Raw genomic sequence first — 19798 nt, 5'->3', positions numbered from 1 at the left:
TTGCAGTCGCATTTCAATTATATGATATATGGCAAACTGGTTTCATCGAATCTGAGGAGATAACGGGCATATTTTGGACCTCATTGATTGGTTATTATCATGATCCACTGACCAGTGAGGTACTATCGTTTTTTTTTTTTGGCCACATCATGTCATCACTATGAACACAATATTGGTACATCTTCCCTGGTTGTCACTGAAAGTGTCTCCTTGCGACGTGGCCAAGAAAATTGGTACTGCTTTATTGGTTGGCGGTTTGTGTTGGGCATTTAGGCTGATTTAGAGTAACTTGGTTTAAGGTCAAGGAGATGATTTTGGCTCTTCTAAACGAATCAAATTTGGTCCTTTCTGATGATGTGATCGACGTCATTGTTGATAAGGTATGACTGGCTAGAAGCTAGAATATTTTCATGAATATTTTAACACATTAATTCCGTAGCTTTTATTTTATATGCACAGACATTTAAAGATGCAGATTCAAATAAGGATGGAAAATTTGATATGAATGAGTGGGATGAATTTGTAGCTCACAACCCAATTTTGATGAAAAATATGACTATCCCACATTTGATGTAAGTTAAAATGATCTTTATTTGTTTTTCATATTGAAATTTCTAATTTCTCATATTAACGATTATGCATATAATTTGAAATCGAAATTTAACTTAATAATAATAGGTATAAATTCAAATATTCTGACATGAAATTTCACATTGCAGGGACTTGACATGACGAATGCTTTTCTTAGTTGCAGAGATTCGATATTAAAAATGGCACCATAAAAGCAAAAAAAAAGTTCAGTATGGCAAACATTTGGCCTACTAGCTAACTTAATTAGTAGAACAAATTCAGAACGCTTTGGTTTTTGTTCATTTTAAAACCAGAAATTAGTGATTTATCATACAATTTGGGGATTAATATTTTGGAAGACACAACATGAGATGTGGGACATGTCATCCCTTTGGATCAACTCTAATCTCTTTAGCTGCATGTACTTCAACTTAAACCAATTCCTTACTTCTTAATTAATTAATTAATAATTCCTATACATGTTGCGACCATCTCATCAACTTTGCTGGCTCAAGGCGAAACACACCTCGTGGGCACATCATTAACTTGCTGCCAAACTCAACAACTCTTCTATAGTTTAATTTAAGCCTCATTTTTCGTACTTTTAGTCTAATTTGTTTTTTTTAAATATTATTTCCCTCTATCAAAAAGCATATAGGTGGAAATAGTATAACGATATCTTTACATTACACAATAAATGTAGTCTCCTACCTATTGTTTAATTCTAACAACTACTTTAGATGGACAATACATTTATCTATAATTAGTGTAAAAATAATAGTAGTGATGAGATTAGATATTATAACGTGAGACAAAAAAAAATTAAACGCACCACACTAACATCATATCCATAGTTAACACATTCATCATAATTAGAAGCCCCAGCTCCATATCAAGGTCACAATCGATATCGTCACTATCATCAATATCAATATCATCAATAAGAAAACCTTTAAGCTTGTTATCCAAGAACTTGTTAAGAAATACTGTAATGAAAGAAACATAGAAGTTTGTCGCTAGGTATTTGAAACAAATAGGATCATCCAGTTCCTATAGAACCTATCACTAAAATACCCCTAGAGGGAGATAGGGCTAAGCAAAGTGAAAAGGTTTTTTAACAAGACAGGAAATGAAAACTATTAGCCCCACACGAAGTTTGTGAATAAGTGATTGTCTGCTAAACAGAATGTATTAAACTCATAATTCATTAGATACTTTTTATAAATGTAAACTAAGTATCGTAAAATAAATCTACATCAAAAGGAAATTAAATTTCTTAATGCTTGTTTGAATACTAATGAGTATTATTCAACCAATTGAGAGGATGAAATTAACTTCTTCTTTTAAAAAAATAAATAAATTTATTCGCTTTTGTGAAAGGAAGAAGACACAAAGAAGGTTTCTGAATTGGGACATGGCAGGTTTAGAAAGTGAAATGTATAGGAAATGGGAAAATCAAGGGTGGGGGAGAGACAGAGAGAGGTCTTTCATTGCATGTGTGACTTGGAGACATAATAATGCATTAAACGACAAAGTGAGTGATTACTTTAACACATTTGTAGGAAGAATTTGGGGACAGACCCTTTTCGATTGCAACGGCAATGAACTTGGATCTTGCGTCTCAACCTATTTGTGGATTCCCATCACCTGATTCGGTTCATTTTTAGATGGCCAAATTCCGCCACTAGACCATCTACTTTGCATTAGTTATGGATATAATACTTGTATTTTAATTTAATCAATTTTAGTTTTCGTACTTTTTAAATTCTAAAAATTTAGTCATGACTAAACAATAACTATTAAATATGTTTGGTTAAATTCTATTATTGATCCTGGATTATGTGTGAAGTTAAAGATTTAGTCCATATTCTCCATCTGGATAATTCTTAGTCATTATATTTTTTCAAATTTCGAAATTTTACTTTTAATGTAAGCGACAGTCATTAAATCTATTAACTGTTTTTTATTTTGTAATATGTGAAGATGACAACCTTATATGACACTATTTACACATACGATAATATGTTTGACGTATCAAATTTTGAAAATAACAGAACTTAACTTAATGGTTTAATAGTTGCCGTTTAGTTTGGAATAAAATTTTAAATTTCTAAAAGTACAAAAATTGAAAATGATTAAATTAAAGTGCATATATTAAATTCACAATTTACTTAAAAGTACAAGGTCTAATAGCACAATTTGACTTTTTAGATTGCAAGAAGAACTATTTAGTATGATCTAATTTATTTTAATTTTTATTAGATATTAATGTTTTACAATTTAAATGCATTTTACAATTAAAATTATAATAAAATAAGTTGGGATGATATAAAATTTAAGAATCTTATTCAAAATTCAATTTATTTGAAAAATATAAGTATATTTAGACAAAAATACTATACTAAGGGCACCAGATCCCAACAACACATGCAACAATATGTTTGGCGCATCAAATTTTAAAAATAATATAATATAATTTAATGAATTGAATCATTACCATATGACCAGGATTAAAATTTCCAAATTCTAAAAATACAAAGACTAAAAATGATCAAATTAAATTATATGTATTAAATCTACAATTTACACAAAATACAAGGTCTAATAGTAAAATTTAACAAAAAAAAACTACTAATTTTATAATTAATGCTAGTTTGAATTAATTAATCCCTTCATGCAACTTAATTGACACAATTAATAATTTAATACATGAATATTTGTCAATTAAGAAGGACAGGAGTATCTAACTGTTTTGGTAAAATAAGTAATAAGTAAATTTCAAATTATATATACACAATACATGCATGCACTTGGAATTATACGTATACTATTCCGGATGCCGGGATGCGTTTGCATTATGTATAAGTAAATTATAAGGAAGAAAACAGAATACCGATAAATATTTTAGTTGGAAAATTGTACTTGCTAATAAGTATTTAAATGCACCCATGGGTTAAATGGTAAGATGTTGGCTTTTTTTTTTTTAACAAAATCTTAATATTATTTTAAATTTGAAATTTGTCAATAGAAGAAAATAATGTTAAAAAGGGATTCGATTTGATTTAATTCTAAATTTAATTTGGGTGAATTATATTATTAGTTACGTTTTTCTTATCTTCTAATGATGAAAAGTTATAAATGTAATACCCCTACCCGTATTCATTGCCGGAATAGGATACGAGGCATTACCGGAGTTTACGAATTAAATTTTTTTTTATATTCAATATAGCCCTTTTATAAATATTTAACCTTCCCTGTAATATTAAATCGAGACCAATCCACATCAACCAAATCAATTCAACATATTTTCAAGATAAATTCATGCATATTTATAAGATAACGTCATCACATATCTAAAACCAGATTTGTTAACCATACTAATGGCTAACTTTACATTCATTTCACATTAACATTTACTTTGTTAGCTTATACATGCCATTGATTTCCAAAATAAAGTTTCTTTATATACCGAAATCCTGAGGTTGACAGTGTGATGTGTCTCCGACCAAATCCGACCTTCGAGCTCTTAACACTACAAAACAGGGAAAAAGGAAACGGGGTAAGCACTTCGTGCTTAGTAAGCTCATGTAGCAAGAATTATACTTACCTAATATTTTCAATACAATACAATAAACATCCATATATCCATTCAATGCATTATTACCCTAATATGCACAAACTCAACATTCAAGTTAGTACAATAATTTCCATGTACCAATAATATATACCATGATTGATGAGCTCATCAATATCATAATTTCCATTTCCTTGTTATTTTTTTATACTTATCCCGTTGAATTTATCGGAATTTCGATGGATTTTCAGAGGTACATATTTATTGTACAATTCCGGGTCCGTCAATTCATATTCATGTGCGCACATATCCATTTCAGAGAGCACACTCCCGCGAACCTCAACCTTGCAGCGGGATTACTAGTCCAGGCTAAATCCCCTGCAATATAAACTCATAGAGTATTGTCGGGATTACCAGTCCAGGCTAAATCCCCTGCAACGACAATTACTCTAATGAGCTTGGATCTGAATTACCAGTCCCGGCTAAATTCAGACCCTAATTCGGATTACCCGTCCGGGCTAAATCCATTTTACACATATTCTTCGGGAGGGCTATATCAGGATAGGATTACCCGTCCGGGCTAGATCCTTTTTTCCGTCAATTCCTTTTCAGAGATCCATCGAATTTTCCTTTCATTCAAACGGGATTTCTTCCCATTTTATCAAATATATCAATGTTTCATAAATTTCCATATAATGAACATTCAAATCATATTCACATCAAAAACATGCATTTCAAGCATTTAAGAATATAATTCAAGTTACACGAACTTACCTTGATACTTGTTTGTAAACAGTAAAAATCTATTAATCCCAAACTTTTTCCTTTCCTCGATCTAGCTTCGTATTTGAATCTTCCGGATCTAAATAAATAAATTTAATTATCAATTCAATACATTTCATGTTCATATGCATCATTCTCTATAATTCAACTATTATTTATAGTTCATTCAAAGCTGTCTACTTGAGTCATAGTCACTATATTATTTATAACTTGAGCTACGGAACTCCAAATTAAGATCCGTTAATTTTCCCTGAAACTAGACTCATATATATTTTTACTATAAAATTTTCATAATTTTTTGGTTTAGCCAATCAGTACAGTTTATTCTTCAAAGTCACCCCTGTTCTGTTGTCTAACAGTTCTGACCCTTCTTCACTAAATATAAATTATCTCTTTATACAAAATTCAAATTATGTTCTCGTTTGTTTTATTAAAAATAGACTCATTCATAATTCTATACATATAAATTTAAGTCCCTAATTATTTTTATTCAATTTTTTATAATTTTTCAAAGTCAGAACAGGGGAACCCGAATTCATTCTGACCTTGTCTCACAAAATTCATTATATCTCAAAATTTACAAATCCATTGCTTACACTATTTCTTCTATGAGAAACTAGGCTCAATAATATTTAATTCCATATTTTGTTCATCTTCTAATTCGATTCCTACAATTTTTGGTGATTTTTCAAAGTTAGTCTACTGCTGCTGTCCAAACTGTTTTAGTGTAAGCTGTTTATTACCATTTTTCCCCTAAGCTTTTAATAAATGATAATTTCATCCCTACTCAATTAGCCTCTCAATTGAGCTGATTTTTCTCAATTAACATTTTATTCTATCACCTTAAACTAGTTTACAACCTTTAGGAATCATAATTTCAGCAATAGACTTTAATTCCAAACATTTTCACAATTAGGTCCCAAAAATCAATTTCCATTGAAATTGCCTAATAAAATCATCTCATAAACAAATTAAAGCTTTAATTTCATTCTATTTCATCATAAACTTACAGCACTCAACCATGGTGACTTTAAATTTCATCCATGAAATCAAAAACTAATGAATTTAATAGTAGGATCTAGTTGTAAAAGTCTTAGAAATACAAAAATTACAAGAAAAAGGCAAGGATTAACTCACTTGGTGAAAAAATTATGAAATACCAGCTTAGAGAACCCTCCTATGGCGTTTTTAGCTGCTGGAATTGAAGAGAAATGAAGAGAAATCTAGATATTTCCTATTTAGTCCTAGTTTTATTTAGTTAATTTTGCAATATTCCAATTTTACCCTTAATTTATCAATTTCTGCTGATTTCATACCCTTGCCGTCCAGCCCAAATAACTTTTGGGTCTAATTGCCTTTTATATCCTTTCTCATTAGACTAATAAGCTATTTAATCACTCTAGCAACTTTTACACCTATTACAATTCAGTCCTTTTCATTTAATTGACTACCCAAACATTAAAATTTCCTAACGAAATTTTAATACCACATTAATAACATTTCATAAATATTTATAAAATTATTTTCGACACGGTTTTACGAGATAGAGGTCCCGATACCTTATTTTACCCAATTTCTTCAATAATTTCTTTTTCTAACTAATCACTAAATCGATAAAATTTTCCTATCAATATTTTCATACTATTTTCCTATCATATCAATTTTCAAGCAAAAGTATTGAAATAAATTTCTCTTTAAATCGGATCTATGGTTACGAAACCATTATTCCGATAACCTTGAATTTAGGCCATTACAATAAAATAGTCTTTTAATTTTTCAATTTTGTATTTCTTGATCACTAGTTGGTTAATGTGGAAATACTGAATAGTTGAGTGATCAAAAAAGACAAAATTGAATAGTTAAATGACTATTTTGTAACATTTCATAGTTGGGTGACTAAAAAAGAAATTTACTAACAGTTGAATGACAATTTTGTAACTTTTCATAATTGAATGACTAAAAAAGAAAAAAGTTATAGTTGGAAGACTATTAATGTAGTTTACCCATTTAAGGAAGATCCTATGTAATATACATTCTCCACTTTTCCGTTAAATTTCCGTTAGCTTATGGGAACTTTACAACTTCAACATCTCTACAGTGGGTGGTCATTCGAAAAGCCAAATGATTTATGTTTTCCTTTTTAAGTTATAAATTTAATATTTATATTTTAATTTAGTTATTTTCAGTTTTCGTATTTTTAAAAATTGAAAGTTCTAACTAAATGATAACTATTAGGTTCATGAAGTTAAAATTCCGTTGTTTTTAAAATTTGATGTGTCAAATATATTATCACATGTGCAATATTATGTTTATTTATTATTTTTACATATTATTTACAAAAAAATCAGTTAATAAATTTGACGATTGTCATTTGCATTAAGACTAAAATTTAAAAAAATATATAACCACTAAGAATAATTCAATACATAAGCTAAATCTATAATTTATATACCAAATTGAGGGTTTAGTATGTTAAAAATAATTAAAAAATTGGTCCTTAAACATTCTTTACATTTATAGTTGAAAAGTATTTGCTAACATTACTTTTTGCCTTTTATATCTATAAAACTGTTGCACTTAAATTTGTTAATGTCCATGAGTTGGAATCAGTATGATTTATAAAGCTAAATATTAAATGAAAGTGAAAAGAAAAATGGAGTAATCCCCCCTTTTATCATTGTTAAATAAAGCATTAATAACTTTCACACTCTCTAATTCACTTTTACCTCGCTACGCAAAATCTCAATGGTATTTAAGTAAAATCAACCCGCCTTCCTTGAACTTACCCAAACGACCGTTACTGACATTCTAACGGCGTCGTGCTCCTTAATTTAATTTAAAAACGATTCTCCCGTTAGAGTCGTTGGGTCAAAGCTTATATAAAGCCAACGGCTAGATTACCGTTCCTCCTCCACTCACTTTCCCTTCTCTCTCTCTCACATCGTCGACGATTTTTGCACCGGAGCAGTGAAAATCGGCGAGAAGATCGGCCATATTACAACAGAAACGAAGAAAGCACCAAAGTCGGGGGATTAGTTTGGATCACCAAATCCACGGGTTTTCTTTTTTTCTCGTTGCTGTTTCCTTTGTTCAATTTAAAAAGCTCTCGTTCTTGAACATTTGCTTTCGATTCTTTTTCTTTTGGTAAAGAATCCGCTATCTCGCAATACCCAGTTTGAGCTTTTTAGCCTTTTTCCACCTTCACGATAACGAAATATTACAGCTATGTCCCCGTCTCGCTGACTGTCATTTGCAGGGATTGTAGGAAAGAATCGTTTCTTTTTATTTTTTCTGTTCAGTCTCTTTTTTCCTTCCTTTTCTTCAATTCATCGCAGAAGAAAATGTCTGTTGCCGACTGTGCTTTGAGTCCGGTTCGTCAAGCAACGGTTCACTCTCGCAGTTATTGCGAAAACCAAGCGGGCGAGTCGATCTTGTTTTACCTTTCCGTCGCCGGTTCGGTTATTCCGATGCGAGTTTTGGAGTCGGACTCGATAGCCTCCGTCAAGCTTCGGATCCAGACATGCAAAGGGTATGCAGTGAAGAACCAGACGCTTGTTTGCGGAGGCAGAGAGATGACTCGGAACGATTCGCTCCTCAAAGACTACGGCGTAAAAGGTGGGAACGTTTTGCATTTAGTTTTGAAGCTTTCCGATCTTTTGCTTATCACTGTACGGACAAGTTGTGGGAAAGAATTTGAATTGCATGTTAATAGGAATAGGAACATTGGGTATTTGAAACAAAGGATAGCTAGAAAAGAAAAAGGCCTTGTGGGTGTCGATGAACAAGAGATATTCTTTAATGGTGAAAAAATCGACGACCAAAGGCTAATCGATGATCTATGTAAATATAACGATGCCGTGATGCATTTGGTGGTTCAAAAATCAGCCAAAGTTCAAGCTAAACCTGTCGAGAAAGATTTGGAACTTTCTGTTGTCGCTGAGAGTGAGCTAGATGAGAGTAGAGGTAGTGTAGGAGGAGAAAAAAACCAATCCGATGAGCATCATCAGATTGTGACAGAGGATTTCTTGTTGGAGCCTGTTTTTGTTAACCCCAGAGTGGGATTGCCTCCATTTATATGGGACATGATTCATTCCGCATTTAATGGATTGGATATAGGGAACCAGCCGATTAGATCATCTGAAGGAACTGGAGGGACTTATTTCATGCAAGATAAATCGGGGCTTGATTATGTTTCCATTTTCAAGCCGATCGACGAGGAGCCAAATGCTGTGAACAATCCACAAGGGTTACCGTTATCAACCAATGGTGAAGGGCTGAAAAGGGGCACAAAGGTTGGAGAAGGAGCAGTTAGAGAAGTGGCTGCTTATATATTGGATCATCCCAAGAATGGACCTCGATCTGTGTCGGGCGAGATGATGGGGTTCGCTGGTGTGCCTCCTACCTGCATGGTTCAATGCTTGCACAAAGGGTTTAACCATCCTGATGGGTATGAACATGCACCTGAGAATGTTAAACTCGGATCGTTACAGAAGTTTATGAAGAACTCGGGGAGTTGTGAGGACATGGGTCCTGGAGGTTTCCCTATGGAGGAAGTGCACAAGATCAGTGTGTTTGATATAAGAGCGGCGAATGCTGATAGACATGCTGGTAATATCTTGATTGGGAAAGGAGATGATGGTCGCACCGTGCTTATTCCAATCGATCACGGCTACTGCCTGCCTGAGAATGTAAGTATACTCATGCCATTCTAATAATGCCATGGTTTTACTTGTATATTCACCTCATATATGGGAATTTGTGATTTGAATTTAATCAATACAATAGATCATTTCAATCTTTGAACTAATCTCCTTTTGCCTTTTTTTCAGTTTGAGGATTGCACATTTGATTGGGTTTACTGGCCACAATCGCGGCAGCCTTACTCTCCAGACACTCTTAACTATATAAAATCACTGGATGCCGAACAAGATATCGCACTTCTGAATTACTACGGGTGGGATGTTCCTGTTGAGTGCGCTCGCACACTGCGAATCTCCACCATGCTTTTGAAAAAAGGTGCAGAGCGAGGTCTAACTCCCTTCACCATTGGAAGCATCATGTGCAGAGAAACCGTTAACAAGGAATCCGCGATCGAGCAGATCGTTCGTGAAGCTCAAGATTCCTTGCTTCCGGGCATGAGCGAAGCTGCGTTCATGGAAACTGTCTCTGAAGTCATGGATTCTTGGCTTGACAAACTCACAAACTGATTTGCCAACCTAGAATACATTACATAATTGTATGTATTCACCTAACGACGAGTCCATTTTTGTATGGACCGCAACAAAATCACGCGAACGTAGATGGCTTATCTTCTTTTACACCGGCCGAAGTTTTCGTGTTTTTTTATTTCTTTTTTTTTTTTTCCTTTCTTTCACTCAGTCAAGCTTATTACTTGACCCTTATATCAGTATCAGTACATTGAGCAGAGTCAAAGATAATAAATAATATATGTATGCTAAGATTCTATATTTATATAGATTGCAGGATCATAGCTCAAGAAGAGCTAAAAAAAAAAAAACTGTACATACATTTGAAGTTGTCTGTAAATATTGATTGTTCAACATTTTTCAGGGAACATTCACTTGTGCCTACAGATGCAAGTGAAAGAACAGAAAATTAGGAAAAGCTGCAAAGCAAATGAAATTACATTATGTATATGTTGCATTTGTACATACCGTTTCTTCTAATTTAACTTATATTATTTATTTCTTGAATTGTCACTACAAAAATATTTAGAAATATTAGTATAACATGACAACCACTCATCACTGTTACAGCATTCTAGTACAAAGTTTAATTTTTGCTGCAATTTGTTTGGTAAGTTGGCATCTCAATTATTGCAAGTTTGGCTATTTGTTTTTTCCCCACATTCGTCTGTCCTCTGCCATGAAACTGTGTTTTCCTCCCATTGTGAAAAAGGTACTGATTTGTTTTCATTGCTACTAATTTTCAGACCATCTTACACAAGTCTTTTTATTAGAGTATTGACAAATAGAACCGGTGGGCATGTGGTAAGAAGGGAATCAATATCTTTTACCTAAAGATTTTCTTTTAACTCTCATGTAATAGACAGATAGTAGTAATTAAGTTCAAGTTATTACCTTTATTTTATTCTTCATTTTCAAGCTTAAAACCCTAAACCTTCAAATGAAAATACGGGTCCGTTTGATTGCCAGTAAAATGTTTTCCGTAAAATGATTTCTGGAAAATGTTTTACTTTTCTGTAAAATGATTTACTAAAAAATATTTTCTGGTGTTTGATTGAATCTGTGTAAAATATTTGCTGCTGTTTGACAGATTTCCTGAAAATATTTTATGGAAAAGTTGTTTTTACATATATTAATATATATTAATAAATTTTTATATTTTACATATAATAAATTGTTTTTACATATATTGCAACGATTTATTTATAATAATACTCAATTATTAAGCTACAATATTAATCGTTATAAATTGAAAAAAACTAATGTAACTTGTTTTAATGTAACTTTCTTAATATTTTAGCAACATTTTCCCATAATTATAAGTATTCCTAGTAATCACATTTTTTTAGCAACATTTTCCCATAATTATAAGTATTCCTAGTAATCACATTTTTAACTATCTTGAATTCTTATTTTTATTTCTACTTCCTTCCTACTCAATTGTTATGAACCTAGTAGAAATAAATTCATTTGAGTTAAAGTGCTTTGTAGGATAAATTATCCTTTTATTTTTTTGGTTAAATCCCTATTTAAGTGTTGAATTTAGTAATTATTCTCGTATTAAAGCTTAAATTCTTTTTGTTCAACTTAGTCCCTAAATTTGACAATTGTTCCATATTAAGACCTAAATTTGATAATTATTCCCACGTTGAAGCTAAAACTCTAAAATTTTCAAGGAAATATCCAGTACTAGTAGATAAAAAAAATGTTTAAGCCCCAATATGAGAATAATTGTCAAGTTGAAACACCTAAAGAAGTTTTAACCTTTTTTTTTTTAAGTTACCCAAATATCCTGATATATGTATATATATAATATAGTTAGAACACAATCACCATAAAACATGAGAAGGAAAGAGATTTATTGGTAAAAAAGCTTTATGTAGTTATAACATTGTAGGAACAACCTACATAAAGCAAAAGAAAACAGAGCAGTATTCCAACAAGAAGCTTCTTATTCATCAGACAGATCTTACAGAACCCAACAACCTCGAACATGTTGTTCTCCTTTTTCGGTCTGCCACCATCACAACAGAGCATGTTCCAAGCTTTCATTTAAGAAGAAGAGTTCTTCAGAACCCATTCCACCAAAGTTGAGATGCCAAATCTAGTTGCCACATGCTTCTTATCATTCAAGACAGGCCCAGCCATGTCAACGTGCATCCACTTTTACTTTTTCATCAACAAACTGCAAAATCATAGTTCCAACAATAATGAAGTTCCGCAACATGGTTCGACCGTGGACATTACAATATCTATCGTTTAAATGTGTAAAAATATACAGACAGTAAAATTGACATACTTGTTTCAAGAACAAAGCTGCATTGATAGCACCACCTTGGCGACCGCCGGTATTTACCATATCAGCAACTCCTGATTTCATTGATTCCCAATAGCTTTCCTCTAATGGCATCCTCCAAAATTTCTCACCACTGACCTCTGATGCTTGAAATAACTCCTTTGCTAGATCATCATTGGGTGTGAAGACGCCTAAAGAAAATGTTCCAATGAATTGGCAATGGTGAGACAGTACACACACACCGCTTTGGTTTCAATAATTGAGTAACAACCAATGAAACGATGATTGCTTGCCTTTCGAACCAACTATGAATAAGGAAAACACTTTCAATGGAAAGAAAAAAAATTGTTATATTGAAGTGCCAACTATGTTTAAAAATTCATATGTTAAGTATATACCTGCAATTGAGGGGCCAAGAGCAACAACACAAGCCCCGGTTAGTGTTGCCAGGTCAACTATCTGCAAAATAAGTCAACCAGACTTGAAAAATGGAAATCTGATTATCTATACAAAATAAGCAATTGAAACTACCAAGTTTACAACTCTAATCACAAATTTACGATGTCTAGTTTTCGACTTTATCTTCTCAAACCTTGGTTGCAAGCATAAACCAAAGCATCTGCTAGTGTAAGCCTACCTTCTGCATCAGTGTTATTAACCTGCAATCCGCATAGTGAGCAACAAGTAATTTATTAAAGACAACGAAGAAAGAACCCAACTATGAATGTCACAACACCATATATTTTTCATGTATACCTCAAATTTGTTTTTATTATTTTTTTTTTAGCTAGAATAGAACAAACTATACCTCAATTGTCTTTCCATTTGAAGCTGTGACAATATCTCCAGGCCTCATACCCTTTCCACTTATCATGTTTTCACAAGATGCTACAATAAAATGAACCTACGTATTAGGACAATTTATGAAGTGAAAGACTAGATTTGATAAAAGATAAAAGATGGGTTTCGTGCAAAATTAACCATGAAAATGGCTTGAAGCATTCATGAATCATGAGACCATTACCAAGAAGTAAAGCACCAAAATTAAGCATTCAGCAAAAGATAGCTTCCTATAAATGGCTAAAGCATCGTTAAGAGACTACACTCCTTTAAAGTCTGAAAACCACACTCCTTCAGCTATTTGTCACTAATCTTTTTCAAGCAACAGGAACAACAGAACAAGTCTTGAATACCAATTTGAAACAATATGGAACATTCTAGTTTGACTATAATCGAATAAAATGTTTCAGATTGAAGTAAATTATTCAGCAAGTAGATAAAACAAATCATTGTCTCTACTGATTTTTTTTAATGAAAGCATCAATAGTTGTTTATTCCCCTGACCATAACATTCATCTGTTCTGTTGGGAATTTAGGCTTATATATTTGGCAAACAAGTAGGACAAGAAATTAGGGTGTTAAGGCTGTAAATTTTTTTCAATTTTCCTTTCCATTTAGCATTATTCACTCATGTAAATTTCTTTTGTTTTTTCCCAGCGTAATACGAACTGTAATCATAATCTTTGGACTCTACACTGTGCTATGGGGCAAAAGTAAAGATCAGGAGAACTCAACAGCAACACAGAACGGTAAAGTCCAAGAATTGCCAATAACTGACGGTTCTAAATCGACCAAGTTGGAGGTCAAGAGAACTTACAGATGAAATTTAGCAAAGATTGCAGAAGCTATATAGCATACGCATGCATGATGAGGTGTTAAAGTTACAGATGAAGAAGCCAAACATTTTCTTTCTCTTAAAAAGAATCATCCTTAATAGCGAAAATTGAAAGAGAAGACATAACTATCTCTTTGCTAATTAATTTGGCCATGAAAGTATCCAAATTACCCATTTTCCAGTTAACCCAGAAACTGATTTGCAAAAAACATTTGCAGAAAACTACCCATTTGCAGAAAACACATCTACTACAAAAACTTGCAATAAAACTTGCAGAAATCAACAGATCCCCTAACCTAGAGCTTGCAATTTTACCTTCAATAAACCAGCAGAGGTGAACCAGCACGCTAACGAGGCAACCAAAGAGAAGAGGTGAACTAGCAGAGAAGATGAGGCAGAGATAATGATGCTCCAATCGATAGGGTGAAGAGAGGAGCTGTGGAAAGGGTGAAGAAAGGAGCTGTGGAAAGGGTTTCAAAGGTGAATAGATGAGCTGTGGAAAATATCTTACCGATTTCTAAGGGGTAAGACATTTTCCGGAAAGATGAGATGATTTTACCCGTGTTGCGGAATTGATTTTACAAAAGAAAAATATTTTCCTCCAATCAAACATTGGAAAATGGGGAAAACTAATTTCGGAAAATATTTTCCCCTGTCAAACAGACCCTACATGTTTTTTAAGAGAGATGACTGTTGTTTACAGTTATTGGCCGACCAAAAAAGAAAAAAAAAACTGAAATTAACTGTTTTCTTGCAAGGAATCAAACATCCTCAGAATAGAACTCACAGAACCAACATTTTCTTCTTCCTAATCCCACCTTCTTTATTTATTTATTTTTCTTAATTATCCACTTTTCTCTCTTTTCTGTTCATCTTTGATTCCTTTCCTCAAAACATCAAAAACCAAAAATCTAAAGCTTTAATTTTTGAAATTTCTTAAAAAGAGTCTAAACCCTACACCGTAAAAATACTACAAACAAGAAAATTATAACAAAAAGTCTTCACTTTTACTGTTTTACATCACATATAGATCACTTTCCTCCCCATTTTCCCTCCTTAAATAAACTCTTTTCCTCCCATCCAAACACCGCTTCTCTTTAGATCAAACCCAAGAAAACAAAGCAGTTGAACCCAAAAATACATTTATAATGGTGAAGCCACAAAAGCCGCCATCTGGTCGTACAAATCTAGCTTCGTGTATTGTAGCAACGGTTTTCTTGATCTTCCTTGTAATAATAGTTCTTATCGTTTACTTCACCGTTTTCAAACCTCAAGACCCGAAGATCTCCGTCAACACCGTGCAGCTCCCGTCGTTCTCCGTCGGTAACAACACCGTCAGCTTCACTTTCTCCCAATACGTCACCGTTAGAAACCCAAACCGGGCCGTTTTCTCTCACTACGACAGCTCCATCCAGCTGCTTTATTCGGGCTCTCAAGTCGGGTTCATGTTTATACCCGCGGGGAAGATCGAAGCGGGTCGGACCCAGTACATGGCTGCTACTTTCGCCGTTCAGTCTTTTCCGTTAGCGCCAACGAATGAGGCATCGGCGGCGACGATGCCTATTACTACGACGACAATGGGGCCCATTGGTGTGCCTGGTGGGTTTGGCGGGACTAATAATGGGAATCGAATCGGACCCACGATGGAGATTGAGTCTCGGATGGAAATGGGGGGTCGGATTCGGGTTCTGCATTTCTTCACCCATCATGTGAAGGCTAAATCTGGGTGCAGAGTCACCATTGCAGTGACTGATGGGTCTGTTTTAGGTTTTCACTGCTAATTTTTTTATTGTTCTTTTTGCCCACATTTCGTTCATTTAACTTTAGACTAATTGGCTTTTTTCTTTAAAACTTTTTAGTTTTTGAAGCTCTGGGTATTACATTTTGTATACCCAATTTGTTGAAAGCAGTGTAAAAATTAGTGCTTTTTTTTTTCTTTCATTGCATGTAAGGTCTTTTAAGAATTAAAAATTTTCTAAGTTTAGCGCTTAATTTATCAAATTGTTTATTTCTTTTTAGGTCCCTATCAAATTATTTAATAGTTAAGTAAAGAAAAATAGTGTAGTTAACCACTTTTTTATTATATATATATTTTTTCTGTTAAGTGATTAATGGAAAGCCGCGTATGATGCGGCTTGTTTCGTTGTTTTACTACTTTATTATTTATTTTTAATACCAGGAAGCCAAGATAAGATAGCTACCAGTTGAGAAAGGCTAACGACGTCGTATTCATTTAATTTATGAAAAAAAAAAAAGCAGGTGCAGAGTTTGGGATCATGAATCGGCGAATTAATTGTAATTGGCTCGGATTTTGGGTAGTGAGGAAATTAGAGTGGGAGTAGGTGGGACCAAACACAACTCCACTACCCTAGAAATTCGAGTCTCTTTCTTTTCACTTTTCACTTTTTTAAAATAATGTAATAAAGTTACTAAGTTACTTGTATTTGCAAAATACAAATTCAATTCATTAAATAAAATATATTTAAAGGTTGATTAAATTTTAAAGCGTATTATTTTCTTATTTATAGGTTAGAGAGAGATTATAGATAATTTTAAATATTATATTAAAAAAATAAAAATGATCAGAATGTGGTAAAAATATTAATTTTATAAGATAAATTTAATTTAAATGATTGTATTTAATCTATGAATAAAATATAAATTAAATTGGTTAAATATTTACAATGAGCGGGTGAAATCACTTACAAATATTACAAATATCACATCATTGAATTAAATTAATAAAATTTTAGTTGTTATAAAAGAAATAACTAATATTCTACTTTTAAAACTATAAAAATCAAATTACACTGTGTTTATTGTACAGGAACCTTCACACTACATTGCGGGCTTGAGGTATCCTTTACCTTTCTTAGGGCTAGTTTAACAATACTTTTGAAAATTGCTTTTAAAAAGTGCTGTGGAAAAATACTTTTGAAAAGTTTGGTTTAAAATTTGAGTGTTTAGCATTACTGTCAAAAAGTACTTTTGTAAAATAAAATGTCCATTTTTGACATGTTATTATCAAATAACAAATATATATTTAAATAATATTTAAATTATTTAATATTATTATATTTTAATAAGAATATAAAAAATTATTATAACTTCTTGTTAATATTTTAATATATAAAATATAAATTTTAAATATTTTTAAGCAATAAATATTAATTATTTATAAAATTTAATTAGAATATATAAATTATATTTTAAATATTTAAATATAACTATTAAATATTTGTAATTAGTATTTTAAAAAATATTTTTTTATTTTTAATTAATGATTTTAACACATTTGTAATTAAGTACCAAGAAAAAAAAGGAGAAATATTATGTTATTGGAGGGGTGAAAAAGTAATTAAGTACTAAAAGTGCTTTTGAGAGGGGAAAAGTTAAAAAATGAGAAATACTATGTTATTTATCATGTGTTATTAATGTTTGTCTCTAATTAAATTAAAATAAATGAAAAATTAAATCTTTTTAGAACTTATTTGTAAATTAATAGTACTATTTAAGTATTGTTTTATATCTAACTAATTTAAATTAATATGAGATACATAATAAATAATAAATAAAATATATTAAAATCATTCAAATGAATTTTTAATATCAACTTTAGAAGGCTATTAAAGTAAAACCATTTATCCAATATTAAGTTTATAAGATCATTGGATCAAACCTCTTTAGAATCTAGTTGCCTAAATACAAATGACAAAAATTCAGTCTTCAAGATCAAGTCTATAAAAACCTTTGAAGTGGAATAACCTGTCACCATGTCACCTCGTTTTTAAGATTAAATCTCAATGACCATTAAAACAATTTATATCAATCTAAGATCAAATCTAAACATTATTTGGATTCTATTAAAACGAAGAATCAAAAATTTTATAAAAAAATTGTAACTCACAACTTTTATAAATAAAATTCTTTAATTAATCTGTAACTTTTCAAGGTTTATTGTAACTCAAATTTTATATTTACATAATCAATTTCCGATTTTTCGAATTTTGTTAAACTTTAGTTGCGAGTATGAAAGTTATAACATCTCAAAAAAAAAAATCCAACGTGATTTTAGTTAAAAAATGCAAGAATTCAACTCCTACTTTGGGATTACATCAGGAAGAATATTCTAATTTCCGACCCACAAAATTAGACAATATTTTTTTGCCATTATGTTTGGTAAAGACAAAGAAGAAGAGAAGAAACTCAAAGTGGGTGGGAAGAATGAAGATAAGATTCTCTCGCCTACTTCTTTCTTTCTTTTTAACAAGACCAAAAAAGAGTAATAAAATTAAGTAGATTTGTCCCTTTCCTTCTCAATTTTCTTATATTTTAAACAAATATCCGATCAAAACCTTTTTTTTTTTTTTTTGTTGCGACTATTTTTCACTACTTTTTATTTCAAACATAATTAATTAAAACAGTCTTTTTACTTTTACTTTTTCATTTTTCCTTTTCAGTTTCCATAAATTTCTTTTCAATCAAGCAACTACACATAAACAATAACATACTAAATTGGCAAGTTTGTTTAAAATTATAATATTCTAATGTACGACGCCTTTCATTTCTATTTATTTTCATATAACTTAAAAACTCTAGGTACATATAAAAATTATGTGCAAGAGAAATACAATATAAATTGCAAATAATAAGACTTTTAAGCTCAGTAGAACTCAAAAATAATGTATATTTGATTAATTAAAAATAAAATTTATGTAGAATAAAATACGATAAATTACAATTAGTAATATATTAAACTTCTTAAATAAATATATTTAAATTGTGCCAGTTTTTTAAGTCACAGCCTTGTCAAAACTACTTGATTGGTTGTTAAAATTAAAGGTGAGTATTCGACAGAGTCGAGTCGACTCAAAAATTTTCGAGTTAGTCGAGTTGACAAATCCCATTTTAGCAACCGAATTCAATTTAAATTTTTTTCGAATCGAGTCAAAAAATTTTGAGCCAATTTGAGTCGAGTTAACGAATCATATTATTTATAGTTAATGTTGCGTTTAGATGGACCGATTATTTAACTAGTAGACAAAGTACAAGATTATTTAACTACATGAACAATATAATGATTTTGACTTTTAACTTAATGGGTAAAGATTTATCAAAATGATATAGTTTTGCTTTTTAATTTAACTATTTTGAATTTTAACTTTTAAAAAAGTAAAAATTTAGCAAAATTACGTAGTTTTGTCTTTTCTTATTCGAATTTTCGGATAATTTGAATTGTGTAATCCATATTTGAGTTAAACCGAAAAACTTAATTTTTTATTCAAGTTAATCTATTGATGAGTCTCATTTTATCATTTTAACTCTATTTGAAAATTTTCGAATCGAGTCGAGTAAAATGAAATTCAAGTCAAATTGAATCTAATGAAATTGTTTGAGTTAAATTAAAAAAATTAAACATGTCAAATTAAAATTTTATTACAATACAACTAATTTCATGTTTGAGCATATAAATTTGAAACCATATTTTTTCGAAAACTATTTCAAAATAATATAAGGGAGAAAAAAAAGATAGTTTAGTATAATAAAATTGAATAAGTAATTTACTTATTTAAGTCACAAAAAATATTATTTTAAAAATTTTTAAAATTTTAAATTTTTTTTATAATTTTTAATATTTTTAATATTTATATTTTTAAAAATATAAAATTTAGAATTTTTATAAATTATTTGAA

The 19798-nt window shown here is 31.1% G+C and overlaps 3 protein-coding genes and 1 long non-coding RNA gene across 7 annotated transcripts; 3 read left to right on the top strand and 1 right to left on the bottom strand.

Annotated features, from left to right (window-relative positions):
- The first annotated feature begins 11 nt into the window (after positions 1-11).
- On the top strand, positions 12-1048 carry LOC121211160 (uncharacterized). Its single transcript, XR_005906522.1, has 3 exons — positions 12-380; positions 460-572; positions 720-1048. It is a non-coding gene; the product is annotated as an uncharacterized lncRNA (long non-coding RNA).
- A 6749-nt stretch (positions 1049-7797) lies between these two features.
- On the top strand, positions 7798-10632 carry LOC107947134 (phosphatidylinositol 4-kinase gamma 2). Its single transcript, XM_016881697.2, has 2 exons — positions 7798-9615; positions 9757-10632. Exons 1-2 carry the CDS (start codon positions 8269-8271, stop codon positions 10132-10134), a joined length of 1725 nt encoding a protein of 574 aa, XP_016737186.2. The 5' UTR covers positions 7798-8268; the 3' UTR covers positions 10135-10632.
- Positions 10633-11971: 1339 nt separating this feature from the next.
- LOC107947133 (leucine aminopeptidase 2, chloroplastic) lies at positions 11972-14753 on the bottom strand. Of its 4 annotated transcripts, none has more exons than XM_041083593.1 (7): positions 14421-14753; positions 13239-13318; positions 13068-13089; positions 12829-12889; positions 12724-12753; positions 12434-12621; positions 11972-12319 (listed from the first exon to the last, which is right to left on the bottom strand). In XM_041083593.1, exons 2-7 carry the CDS (start codon positions 13253-13255, stop codon positions 12284-12286), a joined length of 354 nt encoding a protein of 117 aa, XP_040939527.1. In that variant the 5' UTR covers positions 13256-13318; positions 14421-14753; the 3' UTR covers positions 11972-12283. The 4 variants fall into 4 exon arrangements, with proteins under 4 accessions (XP_040939527.1, XP_040939528.1, XP_016737184.2 ...); XM_041083594.1 differs by having other exon boundaries at positions 12724-12735; XM_016881695.2 differs by lacking the exon at positions 13068-13089.
- LOC121203555 (uncharacterized) lies at positions 14650-16250 on the top strand. Its single transcript, XM_041083592.1, has one exon. It carries the CDS (start codon positions 15254-15256, stop codon positions 15884-15886), a length of 633 nt encoding a protein of 210 aa, XP_040939526.1. The 5' UTR covers positions 14650-15253; the 3' UTR covers positions 15887-16250.
- Positions 16251-19798: the final 3548 nt, after the last annotated feature.

This window comes from Gossypium hirsutum, chromosome A12 (genome assembly GCF_007990345.1).
Source record: "Gossypium hirsutum isolate 1008001.06 chromosome A12, Gossypium_hirsutum_v2.1, whole genome shotgun sequence".
NCBI classification, from domain to species: domain Eukaryota; kingdom Viridiplantae; phylum Streptophyta; class Magnoliopsida; order Malvales; family Malvaceae; genus Gossypium; species Gossypium hirsutum.
Note: the sequence above shows the minus strand (reverse complement) of the source record. Positions and strands in the feature narration are given on the sequence as shown.